Source organism: Nerophis ophidion, linkage group LG08, assembly GCF_033978795.1.
Source record: "Nerophis ophidion isolate RoL-2023_Sa linkage group LG08, RoL_Noph_v1.0, whole genome shotgun sequence".
Classification (NCBI taxonomy): Eukaryota; Metazoa; Chordata; class Actinopteri; order Syngnathiformes; family Syngnathidae; genus Nerophis; species Nerophis ophidion.
Window position 1 is genome coordinate 72,959,443 of NC_084618.1, and position 23,490 is coordinate 72,982,932.

The following is a 23,490-nucleotide window of genomic DNA, read 5'->3' on the forward strand; positions in this document are numbered from 1 at the left end:
ACGGGTGTTTTGACGCGCAGTGTCTCACGGAAGTCTACGGCAGCTTCATGGACGGCACAAGCTCAGCTTTTCTCCGGTAAGAAGTGACTTTTTAACCACAATTTTCTCACCGAAACCTGGTTGACATCTGGTCTGGATTCATGTTCTCTTGACCGCGCTCTGATCCATAGTAAATTTTCACCTCCGGGAATTTTAAACAAGGAATCACCGTGTGTTTGTGTGGCTAAAGGCTAAAGCTTCCCAATTCCATCTTTCTACTGTGACTTCTCCAATATTAATTGAACAAATTGCAAAAGATTCAGCAACACAGATCTCCAAAAAACTGTATAATTATGCCGTTAAAGCGGAGGACATTTAGCTGTGTGTGTGCGTAGCGCTCATACTTCCTAAAAATGCGTGACGTCTTGCGTACACGTCATCATTACACAACGTTTTCAAGACGAAACTCCCGGGAAATTTAAAATTGTAATTTAGTAAACTAAAAAGGCCGTATTGGCATGTGTTGCAATGTTAATATTTCATCATTGATATATAAACTATCAGACTGCGTGGTGGGTAGTAGTGGGTTTCAGTAGGCCTTTAATTTGTCATTATTTATATTTTCTTAATAAATCATGTGATACTGTTCATCAGTTAACTCATTGGTGTTGATTTTCAATCTATCAAGATAAAAAAATTATATTAAAATCAAATTACAGTATGTTATTTACGTAGTTTAATCATTTTCTTCGACTGATGTACTAATGTCATGTTTTTTATTTTGTACATATGTAGCATCATCTACAATGATGCAAATAATTGCTATTGTGACATCCAGTAGACACATTTACAACAGCTGTTTCTTTCATTCAAAAATTTCAGGTTCATTTTTATACTTAGCATGACTCTTGCCGCGGGCCGGATTCAACCTGTTCGCGGGCCTGATCCGGCCCCCGGGCCGTATGTGTGACACCCCTGATCTAAAGCCTTTGTGTAAATAAATAACATAAAACATACCTCCTCCACCGGGCATCACGGTGGAAGAGGGGTTAGTGCGTCTGCCTCACAATACGAAGGTCCTGCAGTCCTGGGTTCAATCCCAGGCTCGGGATCTTTCTGTGTGGAGTTTGCATGTTCTCCCCGGGTACTCCGGCTTCCTCCCACTTCAAAAGACATGCACCTGGGGATAGGTTGATTGGCAACACTAAAAATTGGCCCTAGTGTGTGAATGTTGTTTGTCTATCTGTGTTGGCCCTGCGATGAGGTGGCGACTTGTCCAGGGTGTACCCCGCCTTCCGCCCGATTGTAGCTGAGATAGGCGCCAGCCCCCCCGCAACCCCGAAAGGGAATAAGCGGTAGGAAATGGATGGATGGATGGATAACTCCTCCACCTCCATACGCACACACGACCACCTTCATCAACTTTTTCGCCAAAATTTGGGGTAAACTGTTCAGTCGTCAACACAACCAACTGCTTCTCACCATTCGTTATGGTTTAAGTTTATTTACAACATTTATACAGTTACATTTTTTCAGTTTGAAAAGGAGTATTTTATCCCAAGGTACCCGTTTCTAATTCTTATTAATTACTAACATATATTCACTTCATGTTCTCCATTTATACACAATTTACTTCACGAATAATAAATAATAACATTCTCATTAAATAGTTAAATAGGTTGAAAATTACATTACCCGGGTGCTGGTGGGGCCGGGGCGGTCTTCCTGTCCGGTTGCGGGGAGTCTCTGGGTACTCCCAGGCGGGGCGTCCCGCCTTTTTGCATGGGTGGGGGGTGGTCTCTCACTGGCTTGAGGTCTGGCCGTCCGCCCTATCTTCTGCCGGGCGCGTCTATCTGCGGCCTGCTGCTGGCTCTTCCGGGTGGCGTAGTGGGCCGGGCTCCGGGGGTTCCCGTCGCTGGCCGGCCTGGCTGCATGGGGCCGGTGGTCCCTGGCTTCCTGGGCGCCACACCTGCTGTTTAGGTTGGGCTCTCTGGGCGGCTGGGGCCGTACTCTGGCTCCCACGCACACTGGGAGTCTAATATATTGTACATACAAACACACATATACTCATACACATGCCGTTATTCATACATACAAACATATATACATAGGTACCTACGCTCCCACATACATACACAAATACAGTACATACCTACATACTTCAAGTTCGTCCATCTACACGCAAATTCACTGTACAAACATACACATACTGTACATATACATTCACTGTACAAACAAACATACACATACTGTACATATACATTTACTGTACAAACATTCATATACACATTCTGTACATATACAAGTACACATACATACATACACTCATGCACATAATCACGTTTCATCAAACATATATCAATGTTGTTGCCCTAGAGCAGGGGTGCCCACACTTTTTCTGCAGGCGAGCTACTTTTCAATTGACCAACTCGAGGGGATCTACCTCATTTATATATATCATTTATATTTATTTATTTATGAAAGAGACATTTTTGTAAACAAGTTAAATGTGTTTAATGATAATACAAGCATGTGTAACACATATAGATGTCTTTCTTTCACGAAGACAAGAATATAAGTTGGTGTATTACCTGATTCTGATGACTTGCATTGATTGGAATCAGACAGTAATGATGATAACGCCCACATTTTCAAATGGAGGAGAAAAAAGGTTGTCCTTTCTGTACAATACCACATGAAAATGGTTGGTTTTTGGCATCTAATTCATCCAGCTTCCATACACTTTACAAGAAAAACATTGGCGGCGAATTCCGTAGCTTGCTTGATTGACATTCACAGCACCCGAGGGTCTTGTGAGATGACGCTGGCTGCTGCCAGTTCATTATTATGAAAAAATGACAGAGAGGAAGGCGAGAAACACTTTTTATTTCAACAGACTTTCGCGCCGTCCCTTCCGTCAAAACTCTAAAGGCCGACTGCACATTTCCTATCTTCACAATAAAAGCCCTGCTTCATGCTGCCTGCGCTAACAAAATAAGAGTCTCGGAAAGCTGGCGTGCACAAGTGATGTGCACGCCAGCTTTCTGAGGGATCGCTTGTGCACGCCAGTTTTCCGAGACTCTGTAATTAGTTAGCGCAGGCAGCATGAAGCAGGGCTTTTATTGTGAAGATAGGAAATGTGCGGTCGGCCTTTAGAGTTTTGACGGAAGGTACGGCGCGAGAGTCTGTTGAAATAAAAAGAGTTTCTCGCCTTCCTCTCGGTCATATTTTCATAATAATGATCTTGCAGCAGCCAGCGTCATCTCACAAGACCCTCCGGTACCGTGAATGTCATTTAAGTGACGTCTTGGTGAAGATTGATGATCACTAATTTTTAGGTCTATTTTTTTTAAAAGCCTGGCTGGAGATCGACTGACACACCCCCCGCGGTCGACTGGTAGCTCGCGATCGACGTAATGGGCACCCCTGCCCTAGAGTAAACTGGGTAACACATGGCACACTGACAAAGCTTAACCCATTGATACTATAACAATCTACAAGCTTAATATAGGTTGCCTCTCTCTCTTCCCCTCCATTTTTCGGTATACCTTTTTTTTTTTAATCTCTAGTTATCATCATGTAAATGTATTGTTGCATTTGAACAACTGTATTGTTCATAATAGAGGTAAACTATTGGTATTGCTCATGATCAATAGTACTTTTTCTATTGGTATTTGTATTGCTCCAGTTGTAGTGTAAAAATTCTTATTGTCATTTCTATATTATTTATTTCGCTAACTGCTTCTTTGCTATCACTTTTACGATCATATTTGTACATATCCTACAGTATGTGCTGGTGATGTTCTATTGTTTTTGTTGTTGTTATTGTTGTGTTTGATGTTGTTGTTTTCGTCTCTCTGTCTAATCCCCCTCTGTCTTCCTTTGTTTCTCTTTTATCCCCTCCTGCTCCGGCCCGGCTGCACCAAATGATAATATAAATACATTTAATAAAGTCAAATTGAAATGAGGCAACAACAGAAGTATTAAACACTTCTCTTTTGTAAAGTAAATCTGAACAGCCGATATGGGCATCTACATCAACTATATGATTTGCCTGAGAAGCTGGACAGGACAACAAAAAAAGAAGAAAAAAAAAAAAGAAAATTACATGACAAGATGAATAAAATTATCTAATTTTTCAATAAAGTATACAATGTTTTTCAGGATTTTTTTCTTTGTACTTTTAAAACACTTTGAGTTTTAACAGGTTCTTAAACTGAATTAAATTAGTACATTATTTACTTAATTTATTCCATATTTTAATTCCACATACTGATACACTGAAGGTTTTAAGTGTTGTACGTGCATACTAACATTTTTAAAATAGCTTTTTCTGTAATGTTATATTTTTCTTCTTTTGTGGAGAAGAACTGATATAGAATAGAATAGAATAGAATAGAATAGAATAGAATAGAATAGAATAGAATGTAAAGTATTTTATTGATCCCTGGGGGAAATTCAGCACCACAGTTCACTTTCAATAGAAAATAATAATAATAAATATTATAAAATACATCATATACCATATATATACAATATATATGAATAGTATAAATATATTCTACATATATTCTACATTTAAGTGCAGTCAAGAAGGAACATACCGTATTTCCTTGAATTGCCACCGGGTCGCTAATTAATTTAAAACCTCTTCTCACTCCTGCGCTTACCAAAGGCATGCGGTAAAAGTAAGCATGCACTAATCATTTTAAAACCTCTTCTCACTACGGCACATACCAAAGGTATATAGTGAAAATTTGAGTGTGATATAAGCTTGGACCTTAAATCCTACTGAACAGCTCTTAATCTTCTTCCCTTTATGCGTTCTCAAATTACCGGTATTGAAATCAGTCTCCTCCATTTTGAAAATGATGACAGGTGAAGGGAAATACGGTATACATTAAACATTCTGATGGCTGTCGGTATGAAGGACCTCCTGTGTCGTTCCATATCCAATTATATGTACTATTCTAACTGACTCTTTTTTTAGCACAGTTTGTGAATTAAGTGTACTTTTGTAGTTATTTCCCCATATTTCTACACAATAACTCAAGATATGGTAAAACTAGCTAGCAGTAATGTGTGTATTTTTTTTGTGCAGTACATGGATAACTTTATTCATTATTGACATATTTCTTGCCACCTTATGTTGTATATTTTTTATATGACATTTTTGTTTGAAATGTAATTGTCAGGTAGCTTCTTCTTTTTAGTTGTTCCACAATGTGACAACCACTTTCAGTGGTACTGCCACCTACAAGGCTGGAGTATACATTACAGTCAATACTGTATTGTATTACAATATAAGCCACTGTGCAATGTATATAACGTCATACCCTAAATCAGCCACCAGGGTGAGTATTTGTATGGGGTCTCATCATTCAGAGTCCCAAACGTGGCCTGGGGGCCAATTTTTTTGGCTTGCAACACATTGCAAAAAAAACAATTACACAAGAAAATAACAGCAGAAAATGGAAACATATGCAGAAACCCTATGGGCCGGATTTATTCAGATCCAAATACCACGCCCTAAACAGCGTGTGCAATCTATAAAATAGTGTGTACTATGAGTGGGTGTGCTGCGTGTCATCTACTAACCAAACCACCTTTTTTCAATAAAGGATTTTGCTTGTACAATAGGGGGCATCACCACAAATAAATTCTCATTTACTGCACTTTCATATAATTATGCTCCAACCTTTGACGATTTACCGTGTTTTCAAACATGCAAGAGACATCTACCACTTTTTATGGGCATTTTTGAAGCAGTTGTGCAGTGCATCTACAATGAAACCACTTTTTTTTTTAACAGCTCAAGGGGCGGTCATTGAAGAGAGGCTGGAATGACTCCACTCAAGATACAAAAAGCATACTAAAAGAAGTTTTATTCATAAAAAAACAAAAAACACTTCAATAATATATGTTCTAGGTGAAAAAAACAAAGGTCATTAAAAAATACGCACAAATTAAATTAGTTTTAATAAGTCCATAAATCATCTAGTAGCTACAAGATTATAAAATAATGCAGCGAAATGTTGACATACAAGCGCCAATCCTGCAGCCGTGTGTGGAACTGTCAGTTTGCATGTCCGAATGTGCTAAACAAAACGCAAAATAGGTCTCGCAAAACAGTGATGAGTGTTGATAAATCACGCTGCTCGTGCTAAATAATTATATTTGCATTTTCTCTTCCCAGTATTGTAGCGTTTTGATGATCAGCATATATTTTGCAGACCCACAAAATGAATTGCACACCTTAATCTGCTCACCTAACAGGCGCAATCCACTTTGCACACGTTTAGTAGATCAGCCATGTGTGTGCAATGAAGTTTGTACGTGTTTTAGTACACGCAAACGCTTAGCAAATCAGGCCCCTACGAGTGTTGACACTAATAACACAACTACACAAAGCAAAGAATGACGCAAAGATTTTTTCTTTAAAGGGTAACCGCACATTTTTTTTAAATTTCCTTCCCAATCTTTATGTAGACAAACACGCATATTTTTTTATTATTTTAATGCATTTTAACTCGTAAATGAAAGCTAGCAAAAGTCATATAACAATGGATCCAATGAGAGTCGCTCTATTCCGCCTCCAAAGCGTGTTAAAAACATCCAAACGCCTCCTCCTTTTATATACATGATGAAAGTATATATGTAATGTTGTAACAGGCACATTTATAACAACATGTAATATTTACGTATTTTAGCTCATTTTAAACAAACATACAAAGGCGTATTATATTTTCAGAAACATCACAACATTCTCTTTTCTCTTCAGCAAAATAACAACACTACTACTAATCATGGCAGACTTCATGAGAGCCAACAACGATTACTTTGGGACAAATGATGATCCAGAACCTTTTCATTTTCAGCCTGAATATAAGGAGGATGAGATACAAGTTTTAGAAGTTGAGTGCTAAACAGAATAAGCTTCAGGGAAACACTAAGCATCAAGTAGCAGTGTTGCTAAGCCCTAAATAAGGAATACAAACTACAAACATAATAAAACAATCACTTACTGTACAATTTCTGCTCTCACTGGCGTGCCGACTGCTGGGATGTTCATATATTACCGTTTAGATGATGAATGAATCACATTTGTGCACACGCAGGTAACAAAAAAAAGGGGAGGTTTTTTTTTTGGGGGGGGGGGGGGGGGTTCTAAGTGGAATGTCGAAGTTGAAACACTTCTCAATTTATGGCCACAACCTTCTCCTATACAAGTGAGAGGCATGATTTATTACCAAGAATTTGGTTTTGCCAACATAGAGTCAACGCAGCAGCTGTAGCTGCATAAAATAGTCATCTGTGATCACGGCGCCACTAAAAATAGTTTCTAAAAGTTTGCGCTTATCATAACAGTACCGCCAATACTTGGTTAATATTGAGGTCACAAAATGTAAATGAAGTGTGGCTGGCAGTTTTCGGATGCTTTTTTGGAGGGCATGATGGGCGCAATAGAGTACTCCCATTAGCTGCACTGTTAGCCACCTCGTACTTGTATTTTAAGAATTAGAATGCATAAAAAAAAAAAAAATGCATATGTTTTCTTGTATTACATAGGGATTGTGAATGATACGTGCAATGAAAAAAAGTGCAGTTCCCCTTCAAATATATGTAGAGTATATGTGACACATTTTTTTCTGAACTAAATTAGGGATGTAAAAATGGCCCCTGCATCTTTTAATTTTGCCTTAATGGAAACAATTGTGGACACCCAACTCATGTGTGTGATGTTTACTATTCTTGTCTGGCCGCCAGTGGTTGTATTTGTAAACATTGCTTTTAGTGCATTATCCCATAAAATAAATTAAGATTACATGTTCATTACATAAAATATACATTCATCTGTATACATTCCAGCAAGGTACATGAGCACATACGTGTAATGCATGCATCTTAATAGAAATATTCAGTAGGACACTGTGCAAATGACCTCATTCAAACATATACCTTACACTGACAGGTATGTTAACTGCCTTCAAATAATGCTAATACACTTTGACTCATGATCAATTAGTCAAGCGGCCAAAGGAAAAAGTTGTACGATGCTGACACGTCCAATCCGCCCCACCTGTCTCTCCTATTGTCTGCAGTGGGAGGCCTGTCACCAGCCATCATCGCGCCATCCCACCCACTTTAGACCCCCGCCTCCATTAACATTGTCGCACTGTGTTAAAAAAGTACGAAGGGTAACATCTAACCTGCTGGCTGCAAAAGTGCGCCGCGGCTCAGCTGTCAGACGCATGGTGACGGATGTACAGTGGAAACATACTTGGACTTTGAGCTCCGTCCTTCTTATTGCCGTCCTTTTGGCAGCCCGCTCGACCCCCGGCGTAAAGGCGGCTTACCCTAAAAATAACGGGCACGCGACTTAATGTCTCTGTGGATCTAAAGCCAAAAAAATGCAGACACGGTCATGTCAGAATGAGCCTCCTCCCACGGTGCAACAAAGCACGCTCGGTGCATTTCCATGAAGCCCCAATCAGCAAGCACTTAGCATCAAATTCAGCAGCAGCACTTGGCTCCTTCTTTGTCATCGTACTATCAAAGTACCTTTTTGCACACATTGCCAAGGAGCTGACCACTTACACGTCACTATAGCAACATTTTCCTTTGTGCGACTCCGCAGCCTGAGGTTTGATTAAGGCAACAGAGACAGAATCTGAAATTGTATACAGCAAATACAGCGGATATTTTTGCAAACCCTAAATGTTGTTCAATCCGGAGATTAAACTGGAATTTCAAAAATCAAATTTAAAGTAATCGACAAGCACATTGCGAAAACATCTCAATTATTAACTTTACAAGTGTGCTTTTCTTTCTTTTGTGAGCGCAGAAGGATAACTCTTATCTTTAACTCTTATCTTACTGATAGGATGCAGTGTGTCTCCCATAACAATGTGACCTCGGACTACGTTAAGGTAACGTGTGGAGTTCCCCAGGGTTCGGTTCTTGGCCCTGCACTCTTCAGCATCTACATGCTGCCGCTAGGTGACATCATACGCAAATACGGTGTTAGCTTTCACTGTTATGCTGATGACACCCAACTCTACATGCCCCTAAAGCTGACCAACACGCCGGATTGTAGTCCGCTGGAGGCGTGTCTTAATGAAATTAAACAATGGATGTCCGCTAACTTTTTGCAACTCAACGCCAAAAAAACGGAAATGCTGATTATCGGTCCTGCTAGACACCGAACTCTATTTAATAATACAACTCTAACATTTGACAACCAAACAATTAAACAAGGCGACACGGTAAAGAATCTGGGTGTTATCTTCGACCCAACTCTCTCCTTTGAGGCACACATTAAAAGCGTTACTAAAACGGCCTTCTTTCATCTCCGTAATATCGCTAAAATTCGCTCCATTTTGTCCACTAAAGACGCCGAGATCATTATCCATGCGTTTGTTACGTCTCGTCTCAATTACTGTAACGTATTATTTTCGGGTCTCCCCATGTCTAGCATTAAAAGATTACAGTTGGTACAAAATGCGGCTGCTAGACTTTTGACGAGAACAAGAAAGTTTGATCACATTACGCCTGTACTGGCTCACCTGCACTGGCTTCCTGTGCACTTAAGATGTGACTTTAAGGTTTTACTACTTACGTATAAAATACTTCACGGTCTAGCTCCATCCTATTTTGCCGATTGTATTGTACCATATGTCCCGGCAAGAAATCTGCGTTCAAAGGACTCCGGCTTATTAGTGATTCCCAAAGCCCAAAAAAAGTCTGTGGGCTATAGAGCGTTTTCATTTCGGGCTCCAGTACTCACAGTTTGAGATGCCACCTCAGTAGAATCATTTAAGTCTCACCTTAAAACTCATTTGTATACTCTAGCCTTTAAATAGACTCCCTTTTTAGACCAGTTGATCTGTCATTTCTTTTCTTTTTCTTCTATGTCCCACTTTCCCTTGTGGAAGGGGTCCGGTCCGATCCGGTGGCCATGTACTGCTTGCCTGTGTATCGGCTGGGGACATCTCTGCGCTGCTGATCCGCCTCCGCTTGGGATGGTTTCCTGCTGGCTCCGCTCTGAATGGGTCTCTCGCTGCTGTGTTGGATCCGCTTTGGACTGGACTCTCGCGACTGTGTTGGATCCATTATAGATTGAACTTTCACAGTATCATGTTAGACCCGCTCGACATCCATTGCTTTCCTCCTCTCCAAGGTTCTCATAGTCATCATTGTCACCGACGTCCCACTGGGTCATTATTGTCACCGATGTCCCACTGGGTGTGAGTTTTCCTTGCCCTTATGTGGGCCTACCGAGGATGTCGTAGTGGTTTGTGCAGCCCTTTGAGACACTAGTGATTTAGGGCTATATAAGTAAACATTGATTGATAACAGTGATGAAAACCATAAAAGCAGACATGGAGTGCTAACACTTTGCGCATTACCAATAAAACACCAACAGGTGACTGTGTCTGACCAACAGACACATCCGGCAAACACTTAACCTACAATTGGGAGGACTTTTTTGGGAATGCCATCACAATCGAGTACCGGTAAAGGGGAAAGAATAAAACTGAAATGGAAGGCTAAAATTATTAATTTGGATGAAGTACTGACTGTCCAGAGTCGAGACCCAGGATGGACCGCTCGTCGGGACCCAGGATGGACCGCTCGCCTGTATCGGTTGGGGACATCTCTACGCTGCTGATCCGCTTGAGATGGTTTCCTGTGGACGGGACTCTCACTGCTGTCTTGGAGCCACTATGGATTGAACTTTCACAGTATCATGTTAGACCCGCTCGACATCCATTGCTTTCGGTCCCCTAGAGGGGGGGTTTGCCCACATCTGAGGTCCTCTCCAAGGTTTCTCATAGTCAGCATTGTCACTGGCGTCCCACTGAATGTGAATTCTCCCTGCCCACTGGGTGTGAGTTTTCCTTGCCCTTTTGTGGGTTCTTCCGAGGATGTTGTAGTCGTAATGATTTGTGCAGTCCTTTGAGACATTTGTGATTTGGGGCTATATAAATAAACATTGATTGATTGATTGATAATTTTCAAGTATATTTCTTATTAGGGACTGAGCAGGAAAGGTTGAGAGAGCCCTATAGTACACGTGCTGTCCATTATTTTTTTTACAAAATTCCATCCAATTTGTGAGGCCCTTGACACACATGAAAACGCACCACTTTTTTGCCAGCGCGAAAAAGGTTTTATGTTGTGGCTACTAAACACAACATTTCAAAATTGACTCTCTAACGTCTCCTTTAAAATTAAGAACAATTTGCCACTACCACCAGTCTCGTGGATCGTCACGAGAATCGCTGGAGACGTCTATCATGTTAAGACGCACAAAAATGTCTCAAGAACCTATATTTGAAAATAAACAGGAAGTCGGCCATCTTGTTTCCAATGACCCATGTTTAGGTCAAAAACAGGGGTCGTACTTAAGCAAACTCCTCCTGGGACTTTGAGAAAACGAAGACAGATACTGGACAGACTGGCAATGATAAATTGCGGAGGAATTTGGGTTACGCCTTAGGATGTGGGCGTGTTATGGCGCCAAACTTTGATCTGATGATTCTGTGATGATCCGTAGCCTGGATCATGTTTTGTTTATTTTAGGATTCCCTTAGTCCTGTTTCAGCACTCCTGTTTTTGTGTTCCTTGTTGCCATGGGTGCTGATTATGTTCACCTGCCTCTGATTAGTGGCCGGGACGCCCTCCTGCTCCCGGTCACTAATCAGAGAGCTATTTAATCCTGCCTTTCGCCACACTCTGTCTGGTTGTTTTACTTTGCTTCACGCAACACGTTAGGTTGGTTTCTTGATCCTTATTCCTGTGCTAGTTTTTCTGTAGCTTCCTGTACCAGCGACACTTTCCTATGTTTTGTATTCTTGCCTAATTATGATAATAATCCCTTTTTCTTACTTGCACACTGCTTCCGAACGTCCATCAGCATTTTGGGGAAACAACCAGCGCATGACCATGCAACCCCACCATAACAGACTCGCCACAAAACTTTCAACATTTATAACTCAGCTCTACAAATTTAGATCTTGATCATAATTGGTAGAAATGATGATAATAACCTAAATTTCTGGGTGGGTCAGTATCTATTGGTACTCATTCACTTTAGATGATCAGATCTTGGTCCAAACTGATATGAGGCTTTTAGGTTGGGGTCTGATCATGACATCGAAACTAATATCCCCCCCTAGTGGTGGAAAATTATAACAGATTGACAAAACCAATACTTCTGGGTGACAGGAAACTATAAAGGGGAGTGATTAACCGGAACTCTAATTGCAAAAGTAAAGCAGGTGAGGATAATCAGTGCCCATTGAATTTAACAGAAAACAAGGAAAGGGTGCACGTAGGGAACAAACTAAAACAGAAAAACTATCAAACCCAAATCATGCGGAAACGAATCATGACAGTAATGTTTACGTATTTTGCTCATTTTAAACATAAGGCCACGTATTAATTTTACAAACGTATCACAATGTTCCCTTTACATTCAAAAACAACACTAGTGTTGCATAAGCATCATGCAGCATTATTGCTAATTGCTAATCAAGATATACTGTACAAACTACAAACATCATGAAGTAATTTTACTGTACAATGTCTGCTCTCACTGGGATGCCAACTGATCGGATATTCATATCCTCCTGTTTGGATGAGAAAATAATCATGATCCTCACAAAAAAAACACACAAAAAAATGGACATCTTTTTGTGTCTTTCTGGCCATCTCTGGGTATAAATTGGATGTCAAAGTTGACCAACTTCTGGGTTTATGCCTCTAAGTTTACAAACTTAGCAGCTCAATATGTTAACATAGCAGCATAAGTTTGTTAGCTCTCTGTATTCACGGCGCTGTTAAAAATAGTTTGTCTGCGTTAGTGATTATAATAACAATATCGCTAATACGTGGTTAATATTCAGGTCACGAGATGTAAATAAAGTATAGTTGGCGGTTTTGGGGTGTTTTTTTTGGAGGGCATTGTGAGCAACTTCTACTTGCTGTATATTACGAAAGAGAATGCATAACAAACAAAAAATATGTGTTCTTGTGTTACATAAGGGCTGTGATAGGCAACATTTTTAAAATGGGCAGTTCCCCTTTAAGAATGTGTGTTAAAACTAATTAAATCAGCACACGTACAGTAAAATTTACAGTAACAGCAATTGAAAAGAGGAAATAGCTGATAGAATCAAAAAATGAATTATTTAAGCTTTGATTGTAAAGTGCAAGGAAATATGCACATTAAGTCCTGCATATTTGTGAAAGAAAATCCATGTGGTGTTAATATTATATTTTGCATAAAAAAGCAAAACGTCTTTTATAAACGCCTGGTAATCTCTGCAGTTGAGTAAACGGTCTACGGTGGCAACAAAGTGAGATGTTTCATTATAGATAAGAGATGATTATTGTGGTGTATCACTGATATGTTATCTGCACACACACCTCAAAGCACACACTGCGCAATCCAGATAGTGCGTCCTCACGCCCTTGGTCGTCCGTGACAATTCTTTTTTTTCCCTTCCAGCCCTGCAAAGGATTAACAAAATCCATTAGATAGAACATTTGGAAACAGTGTTTTGTATTTGCATATAGCGGGTAAATTGGTTGTTATGACAACCACGATGGCCACTTATTTGCCGGCTTGGTTTGTTGTGCAAATTGGACACAAACAACAATTATCACCGATGAATATGGATTGAGTGAAGCCGGCAGTCAACCCACTTCCTTCCACTGCCACCATTCACATGAGCCAAGCATGAAATGACAGGTTTTCATTGACAGCTCCACAAATGAGAAATGATTTGCTGTGGACAAAGCCTGCTTTTGCCAGAGACATTTGCCGTGTGCGCAGAATGTCTGATGATGCGCCATCGCAACCAAAGGACCGTCTTCCTGAAAGAGAAATTCCCACGGAGACATGACTTGGTTTTGTCGATGCAAGTGAAATGTATGTTTTGCTTTCCAGTCATGTTAGATCCCCGATTGTACAAGGGAATATTTAATTTGAATTATATTTATATAGCGCTTTTCTCTAGTGACTCGAAGCGCTTTACATTGTGAAACCGAATATCTAAGTTACATTTTTAAACCGGTGTGGGTGGCACTGGCAGCAGATGAGTAAAGTGTCTTGCCCAAGGACACAACGGCAGTGACTAGGATGGCAGAAGCGGGGATCGAACCTGGAACCCTCGAGTTGCTCGGTCTACCAACTGAGCTATACCGCCCCGAGTACTCTCATTCATATGGATCAAAAGTATTGGGGCACTTGGGCCATTACTTATGTCCATCTGTGAAGTCAAAGATAGAAGCGCTGCGAAAGAAGACCCAGGTCATAATTTCATCCACTCTTCCACACCAAACTCCTCCAAACGAAAAAAAATATTAAGCGACAAATTACAAGTATTGTGAAATGTAAAATAAATAATGTAAATGTAAAAAAATATTTCAACATTGGTTCGCCTGAAATACATGCAAATGAATGTAAAACAAATAAACATTGAAACGTCCTCTATAGGGTTGTAGTGCAATGCTGCCATCTAGTGGGCACAGACGCTTATTACAACGGCCTCACTCATTCAGTTATAAATTGTCATGTTTTGTGCGACATAATAAGCATGACACTCCTTAAAAGTCAAATAATTCATATAACTATAAATAGAATAGTCTTAAATAATGAGCAGGAATCATAACAAATATTGCATAAGCTTTATTACATCTACAAGTTCAGCAATGATAGGCTCCAGCACCCCACCCCCCCCCCCCCCCCCCCCCCCCCGCGACCCGTAAGTGACAAGCGGTAGAAAAAGGATGGATGGATGGAAGTTCAGCAATCAATATTACATTATATGAATTGATTGACGTGGACCCTGACTTAAACAAGTTGAAAAAGTTATCCGGGTGTTACCATTTAGTGGTCAATTGTATGGAATATATGTACTGTACAGTGCAATCTACTAATAAAAGTTTCAATCAATCAATCAATATTTTAATTTATTAATTAGCAATATTAGACACAGGAATTCCTAAAAAGAAAAAAAAAAAAGAATAAAAACATTTGTTATCTTAACCTTCTTTAAGATGGGGGGCCACATGGAGAAAAATCTACTCCCAAGTGGGCCGGACAGGTAAAATTACGGCACGATAATTTAAAAATTAAGATAACTTCAGATTTTTTTCTTTGTTTAAAAATTGAACCAGCACGTTTTGTTTTTTTTTCACTTACATTTTGCGGTTAATAGTAATTTATCTTTATTTGTCGTTATTCATACTGTCTGAATAAATTATGCGATAATGTTCATCAGTCAACTCATTGCTGTTAGTTTTCAATCTATCAAGATTAAAAAAAATATCAAAATCAAAGTATAGTATTTTATTTATGTAGTTTGTTAATTTTTCTCGACTGGTGCTCGAACATCATGTTTTTTTTTTTTTTTATATGTATGTAGCATCATATTACCACGAATTGATTTCCGTGGACCCCGATTTAAACAAGTTGAAAAAACATATTCGGGTGTTACCATTTAGTGGTCAATTGTACGGAATATGTACTGTACTGTGCAATATACTAATAAAAGTCTCAATCAATCAATCTACAAATACACAAAAAATGGATATTGCGACACCGAGTGGACACATTAAGAACAGCAGTTTCTTTCATTCACAAATTTGGGCTAATTTTTATACTTAGCAAACTCATCCTGGGGGCCGGATAAAACTTTTTCAAGCCCGCGGGCCGTATGTTTGACACCCCTGTTTAAGAGGAACAATTTCTGGTATAATCTTTAAAATAATACTTATCTTGTAGTTATTTTGTCATGTTGTTTTTAATACCATTTGCGTCTACTTGTTATTGTTGCCAGTACTTAAAAAACCCCACACAATTGTTTCTCATGTAAAACATTAGACAAAAATGTGAAAATAAAATGGATGATAATACACACAGTACTATGCAGTATATAATCAAGTGTTCGGGTGTAGGGGCTCTGCCTGTCCAGCCCTGCCACCATTCTGTCTTGTAGCGACATGTTGTCCACATAGCTATTGTCTCGCACGCTTATCGCTGTTTCTAATTGCTGCCGCTGTTGCTTCCGCACACAAGAGTGTTACAGCACTTGGTGGTGCGGTTCTGATTGGTCTCGTGCAGATCCACTCCAGCCCTGGTGCGACCTCCCTCAGGGTCATTCTTTGGTAGCTTGCTGGCTAACGTGATTGACACATAAGACAGGGATATGTGAATATATGTAAAAAAATGTAACAAGTGAAAAAAAAATCTAGCATCTCCCTCACTTTTGAAGTCCATAGTTTACATGATGTCATAAAGGAAACATGTTTTTAATCATCCGACCCGTTCCTAGCTTGATGAAAAAAAAAGGCTTTGCCTCACATCTTAAAATCAAGCTATATCAGTCAGTCAACTACAGATGTGGGAGCTGTAAATTTGATTGTTTTGTTTTTTGTCAGCAAAAGTTCTAAAATGTAAGTGTAGTGTTAGCATGTAGCTAACATAGCCATGGTAATGTTTGTAACGTTTGTGTCCTCTTGTTTTGCGCCCTAATGTGATGTTGTTGTATGTGTAATAAAATACATCTTTTATCTTTTATGTTGGACAAGTGCAGAGATTGTGTAAAAAGTGGATAGCACTTCCTGGAAACACACGCACAGACTTTTGCGGACAAACACAACTCATTGGCAAAAAATCTACAGACACATAAAAAGGCGTGTACCTGTGTAAAATGCCTACCTACTCAGTAGCCTAGTGGTTAGAGTGTCCGCCCTGATATCGGTAGGTTTTGAGTTCAAACCCCGGCCCAGTCATACCAAAGACTATAAAAATGGAACCCACTACCTCCCTGCTTGGCGCTCAGCATCAAGGGTTGGAATTGGGGGTTAAAAATCACCAAAAGTGATTCCCGGGCGTGGCACCACTGCTGCCCACTGCTCCCCGCACCTCCCAGGGGGTGATCAATGGGCTGGGTCAAATGCAGAGGACAAATTTCACCACACATACTGTGTGTGTGACAATCATTGGTACTTTAACTTTAGATTTTAGACAATATCCTTTCGATACATTATTGCGGGTAAAAAAAAAAAGGATATTTCAGGAATTTCAATAACATTTTAGCATCAGTGGTGCCCAAAGAAGTTATAAAAGCAACGGTTAATAATAGTAAAAAATGAAACCTTATCTTTGAGCCTTTTTGCTGATGAGCTCCTTTTTAAAATGTATATTGTTGTAATAGTTGGCAATCATCAATAACGCACAAAACAGGCAAAACATTGCCCCCAAAATATGGAATGGGAGGTGAAATTTGTGGTTGTTTCACTGGCAAACCGCTCATGTTGGATTTATTTGATGGGTAAATATTAAACTCAAAGAGAATGTATTTTAAAACTTACCAATGGCCATAAATAGGTCGTCGATATAAAGGCCAGTCTTAGCGGAGGTCTCCATGAAGAGGAGGCCATTTTTGTCAGCGTATGCTTGGGCCTCCTGAGGATAAAATGTGTATGTGGTAGATGATGACGTAGTTATGTGACATATTTCCACATCATACCTGATGCTGCACCACTCTCTTGTCCGCCATGTCCGCCTTGTTGCCAGCTAAAGCCATCACGATCTTGGAGTTGGCTTGTTTCTGTAGCTCCTTCACCCAATTCTGAGCACGTACAAACGTCTCCTAAAGACAAAGCAAGCTTTATTTGCGTTGATGCCACTCGTATATAAGCATCATTTGTATACATCAGGGCTGTACAGTGCGAACATTTTACTCGTATTTGCGAAACGAAATAGCAAGTATTTGACAAAAAAAAAAAAGAAATGCAAATACAGATTTTAACTCTTTAATTTGCATTTTGCTCCTAAAACAAATTAATCCAAAGTTGATCAAACTAGAGTAAAATGTCCGTCTGTCTGTATAGGATGTTCAAAATAGCCTTAAACCAGTGTGTCCAAACTTTTTGACTTTGGGGCCTGATTGGGGGAAAGAAATTTGGGTCGAAAGCCGACTGAATGTAAAGTAAACAAACAAACAAACAAAACAAAAAATAAATATATATATATATAAATAAAATGTATATATATATATATATATATATATATAAACATATATATATACACATACATATATATACACACATATACTGTACATATACATGTATATATACATATATACACACATATATATATATATACACATACATATATACACACATATATACATATCAATCAATCAATCAATGTTTATTTATATAGCCCCAAATCACAAATGTCTCAAAGGACTGCACAAATCATTACGACTACAACATCCTCGGAAGAACCCACAAAAGGGCAAGGAAAACTCACACCCAGTGGGCAGGGAGAATTCACATTCAGTGAGACGCCAGCGACAATGCTGACTATGAGAAACCTTGGAGAGGACCTCAGATGTGGGCAACCCCCCCCCTCTAGGGGACCGAAAGCAATGGATGTCGAGCGGGTCCAACATGATACTGTGAAAGTTCAATCCATATATACATATATATATATATACATATACATATATGTATATGTATATATATACATATACATACACATATATATATATATATATATATATATATATATATATATATATATATATATATATATATATATATATATATATATATATATATATATATACATATATGTATGTATGTGTGGGAAAAATCACAAGACTACTTCATCTCTACAAAACTGTTTCATGAGGGGTTCCCTCAATCATCAGGAGATTGTTATGGAAGCATTCACATACAATGGTTTATATAGGGCACAGAGTGGGTGGGTACAGGCAGGCGTAGGGGCGTGGGGATTAGCTCATGTGTTACCTAGGAGGTGTTTCTGTCTGTTGCGGCATGTTGAAATGATTTCACTGCGCTTGTTGAGGTATGACAGGTCTGGATGATATATAATAAACAGTTTCTCTTTTAAGCATAGGTTGCATCTTTTATTACCACTGTTGTAAGGTGTGCTGGCTGCAAGAATACATACACACATATATATATATATATACATACACACACACACAGACATATATATATATATATACATACATATATACATAAACATATATACACATATATGAATATATATATATATATATATATACACAGATATATATACATATATACATCCATCCATCCATCTATTTTCTACCGCTTATTCCCTTTTGGGGTCGCGGGGGGCGCTGGCGCCTATCTCAGCTACAATCGGGCGGAAGGCGGGGTACACCCTGGACAAGGCGCCACATCATCGAAGGGCCAACACAGATAGACAGACAACATTCACACTCACATTCACACACTAGGGCCAATTTAGTGTTGCCAATCAACCTATCCCCAGTTTCATTTTAATGTACAATTCATGGTCATTAACCATTGACTTGAATTACTCACGTTGTCGACATGATGGTGGATATATTTAAAAATTAAGCTGGAGGCACTACATGAGTCAGATTACTTATTAAACTTGTGACATCTGGCAGGCCAAACTAAACATACCGGCGGGCCGCACATAGCCCGCAGGCCGTAGTTTGGATACCCCAGCCTTAAAGTATAACTATAACCAAATGACTGATGCGGAAGTGTCACTGATATTTTTGATCAGATTTGTTTTGGGTTTTTTTAAGTTTTTTTAATTGTACTGTACAGTATATGAATTAATATTAATAGGCTTTCTGTACTAGATTTGAAGACTTTTTTATGTTCATAAACAATGAATAAACATGTTTTAAAAACCTACAATACAAATGTATGTTCATTTTGACCTAAAACATGCTACAACAACCTAAACGTTCCAATTTTAAATGAAAGATATATGCAACGTAAAAAAAATACAATTTATACTTTAATTTACATTTCTGTTAAATGTAAAATATTTTTAAACAACCCAATTAAGAAATATACAGCTGAAAGGTAAATTTTTTTAAAGCAATTTTTTAAATGCCGTTTGAATTTGATATTTTAAAATCATATTAATAGGTTTTTAGTACCAGATTTTAAGTATTTTTAATTTTCATAAACAATAAATGAACATTTTTTAAAAATCAAGTCACTCGTGCAATTAAATAATGTTTGACCCTACAATATGCTACAATAATGTTTATACTTAAATCTAAATATTTACGTTAATTACATTCATATTATTTGTAAAATATTTTAAAGAACATAATTTAGATTTATAAAACTAAAATGTTACTTACTAAAAGCTTTTTTTTTTTTTTGGCAAATTGAGTTTTTGAATAACAATATATAGGTGACACTTAAAACTACATGCTACTGGCATTGTTATTTACGTATATTCCGGGCTTAGTTTTCAGTCCCCCCAGTCCATGTTACATATTTGGACAACGAGTGTGCAGACAGCCAAATCACGTGCGCAGACAATACTGACCACATTGGTGATGTCATAGACAATGATGGCCGCCTGTGCTCCTCTGTAATACATGGGGGCCAAGCTGTGGTAGCGCTCTTGACCCGCCGTGTCCCAGATGTCAAACTTGACCGTGACGTCATCCAGGCTGACGGTCTTATTCTGGTAGGCAGCTGGGAAAGACACCAAGTACATATCCTGTTTGTCACGATACGGACATTATTACCTCTAGTTCACAGCTTTATAAACAATACGACAGCAAAGTCAACTTTGACATATTTAAAAGCGGGTGGTAATTGGAGAAATGTTAACAATTAAATTTTTTTACTCTACAAAGGTTTTGGAGTGCATGAGAAAGTGTAAAGAAAACCGCTTTCTTTGAGAAAATGGTACTTTATTAACAAGTACATTTCATAACATAACAGCAACAAAACCAATGTTGCAGTAGTGTTAAAGAGCAAACTCATCAGTCAGAATTAATACCAGCAATGAATTAATTGTAAACAACAGTACATCAAGTTTACCATACATGAGTTTCTGGCACAACAATTTAGTTGTTAATCAGGATTAGACACTAAACAACAACCGAAATGACAATACGGAACACTTCCCTTACCTCCGATGGTACTTTCCTGGTATTCGTGGAACAGGCCTTTAACAAAGCGCAGCACCAGACTTGACTTGCCCACCGCCGACTCCCCCAGCAGCACCAGCTTGAACTGGAAATCTTTGTTTGCTGCCGTAGCGCTGTTGGGCCTGGTTGCTCCTCTGCCGCGGCTCGCCATTGACAGAAGTGGAGGTTGTTATGGGCGAAACCGCCCCGGGACGCAATGAAACCAGACTAGCGACTCAGGCGGTAAGTTGACAATCACACTCTGGAAACGGCTGCAAAACAGGTTATAGTAAATATAAATCCAATAGTGTGTGTGTGTGTGCGTGTTACAAAAACTGTCTCGAAAATATCCCTAGATAACTAAAGGCCTACTGAAACCCACTACTACCGACCACGCAGTCTGATAGTTTATATATCAATGATGAAATATTAACATTGCAACACATGCCAATACGGCCGGTTTAGTTTACTAAATTGGAATTTCAAATTTCCCGCGATGTGTCCTGTTGAAAATGTTGCAGAATGATGACGCTTATGTTGACGCGTGCTTGTGACGTCATTGGTTGGAGCGGACATTTTATCCGAGCATCACTCACGGCTAAAAGTTGTCTGCTTTAATCGCATAATTACACAGTATTTTGGACATCTGTGTTGCTGAATCTTTTGCAATTTGTTCAATTAATAATGGAGACTATAAAGAAGAATGCTGTTGGTTGAAAGCGGTGGATTGCAGCTGTCTTTAGTACCCAAAACACAGCCAGTGTTTCTTTGTTTGTTGTGAAGCTTTAATATGGAACAGAGCGGTCAAGCGAACATGTTTCTCTACCACATGTCAACCAGCAGGTTTTGGTGAGAAAATGGTGGTAATAAGTCGGCTCTTACCGGAGACATGAGCGGAGCTTGCGTCCTCCTGCAGCAGCTGTCAAAGAGGCAGCTGCGACTTTCTTGGCTCCTCCATGGCTTCCATCAGAGACACTGGCGGTCACCACACCCCTCTGACTTTCAGGTATGATTTTATAATCTCACTAAAACACTAGTAACACAATAAGCAGATAAGGGATTTTCCAGAATTATCCTGGTAAATGTGTCTAATAACATCTGAATCGCTCCCACTGCCGTCACCTTTTTTTTTTTTTCTATAGTGCTTCACTGTAACTTTCCTCATCCACAAATCTTTCATCCTCGCTCAAATTAATGGGGAAATCGTCGCTTTCTCGGTCCGAATCGCTCTTGCTGCTGGTGGCTATGATTGTAAACAATGTGAGGAGCCCTACAACCCGTGATGTCACGCGCACATCGTCTGCTACTTCCGGTACAGGCAAGGCTTTTTAATTAGCGACCAAAAGTTGCGAACTTTATCGTCGATGTTCTCTACTAAATCCTTTCAGCAAAAATATGGCAATATCGCGATATGATATAGTATGACACGTAGAATGGACCTGCTATCCCCGTTTAAATAAGAAAATCTCATTTCAGTAGGCCTTAACATTATATTAAACAGCATTAACAACATTAGCTCATAACAAATTTAAAACCCATTTAAAGTGTCTGATGTAAACTGTACAAGTTATCCTGAATTAATTCATTTAATATCATCCGGGAAGTCTTTATTTATCCATCCATCCATTTTCCTACCGCTTATTCCCTTTGGAGTGGCATTTATTTTTTTGTTAGACAAAATTCCTGTCAAACTATTGGATCTGCTTTTTCTTACTCCTGTAAATACACAATATTTGTACTTTGTACACAGTGTGCCAACTAACTATTCAAGCAAAAAAAAACATGATGCGTGACGAATTAAACACGCATGGTGGCAAATATTATTTACTAGTAGGCTATAATTTATTATTATTTGACCATTTACATTATTCGAAAACACTAATATCTAACGTTTGTTCCATCTATATTACTCAGCAGATGTAGAAATAACACTGAGTTAGCAGCGAGGCTAAAGCTAGCTGACACTATTAAGCAGACCTATCTTGGCAAGAAAAGATACAGGTAAATAACAATTAAATATACAAATTCTTACCTTTCACAAAAGGCCGGTTAAAAGTAAGTCACTAGTGTCGGTTTTAATTGTAAAACAAAACACCTTAGTGCGATTTTCTCTACCAAGATACAACCATCGACTTGGTTAACACTTTCGCCTTGTTTGGCGTCTTTTTCGTCTACAATTGTTTTTTTTAATTAGGAGGACTCTATGCACTACGCTCACTGCTGCCACATCTGGTCAATTTTGGCATTGCAATTTGATTTAAATTATTCCGGATAATGATTGCTAACTTCTGGGGGTATGGGAAAAAATCAATTCGAATTTGAATCGCGATTCTCGCGTTGTGCGATTTAGAATCGATTCTCTTTTTTTTTTCAATCGATTTTTTATTTAAATTTATTTATTTTTTAATCAATCCAACGAATCAATACACATCAATACCCTACCAATGCAATCCAATTCCAAAACCAAACCTGACCCAGCAACACTCAGAACTGCAATAAACAGAGCAACTGAGAGAAG

At 38.9% G+C, this 23,490-nt stretch overlaps 2 protein-coding genes across 4 annotated transcripts in view; both read right to left on the minus strand.

Annotated features, from left to right (window-relative positions):
* LOC133558353 (zinc finger protein 385C-like) overlaps window positions 1–2,002 on the minus strand; it is a 79,706-nt gene extending 77,704 nt beyond the window's left edge. The window contains exon 1 of one of the 2 annotated variants that reach the window (XM_061909664.1): window positions 1,675–2,002. The gene's annotated coding sequence lies outside the window, so the exon portion shown is untranslated. The remainder of the gene's footprint in view (window positions 1–1,674) is intronic. The other variant, XM_061909666.1, reaches the window with a different exon arrangement.
* A 13,094-nt stretch (window positions 2,003–15,096) lies between these two features.
* Window positions 15,097–23,203, minus strand: LOC133558357 (ras-related protein Rab-5C-like). Of its 2 annotated transcripts, none has more exons than XM_061909670.1 (6): window positions 23,005–23,203; window positions 20,976–21,244; window positions 20,381–20,532; window positions 17,526–17,648; window positions 17,368–17,461; window positions 15,097–16,170 (listed from the first exon to the last, which is right to left on the minus strand). In XM_061909670.1, the coding sequence occupies exons 2-6, from the start codon at window positions 21,142–21,144 to the stop codon at window positions 16,037–16,039; spliced, it is 672 nt and encodes a 223-aa protein (XP_061765654.1). In that variant the 5' UTR covers window positions 21,145–21,244; window positions 23,005–23,203; the 3' UTR covers window positions 15,097–16,036. The 2 variants fall into 2 exon arrangements, with proteins under 2 accessions (XP_061765654.1, XP_061765655.1); XM_061909671.1 differs by lacking the exon at window positions 23,005–23,203 and adding an exon at window positions 21,855–21,993.
* Window positions 23,204–23,490: the final 287 nt, after the last annotated feature.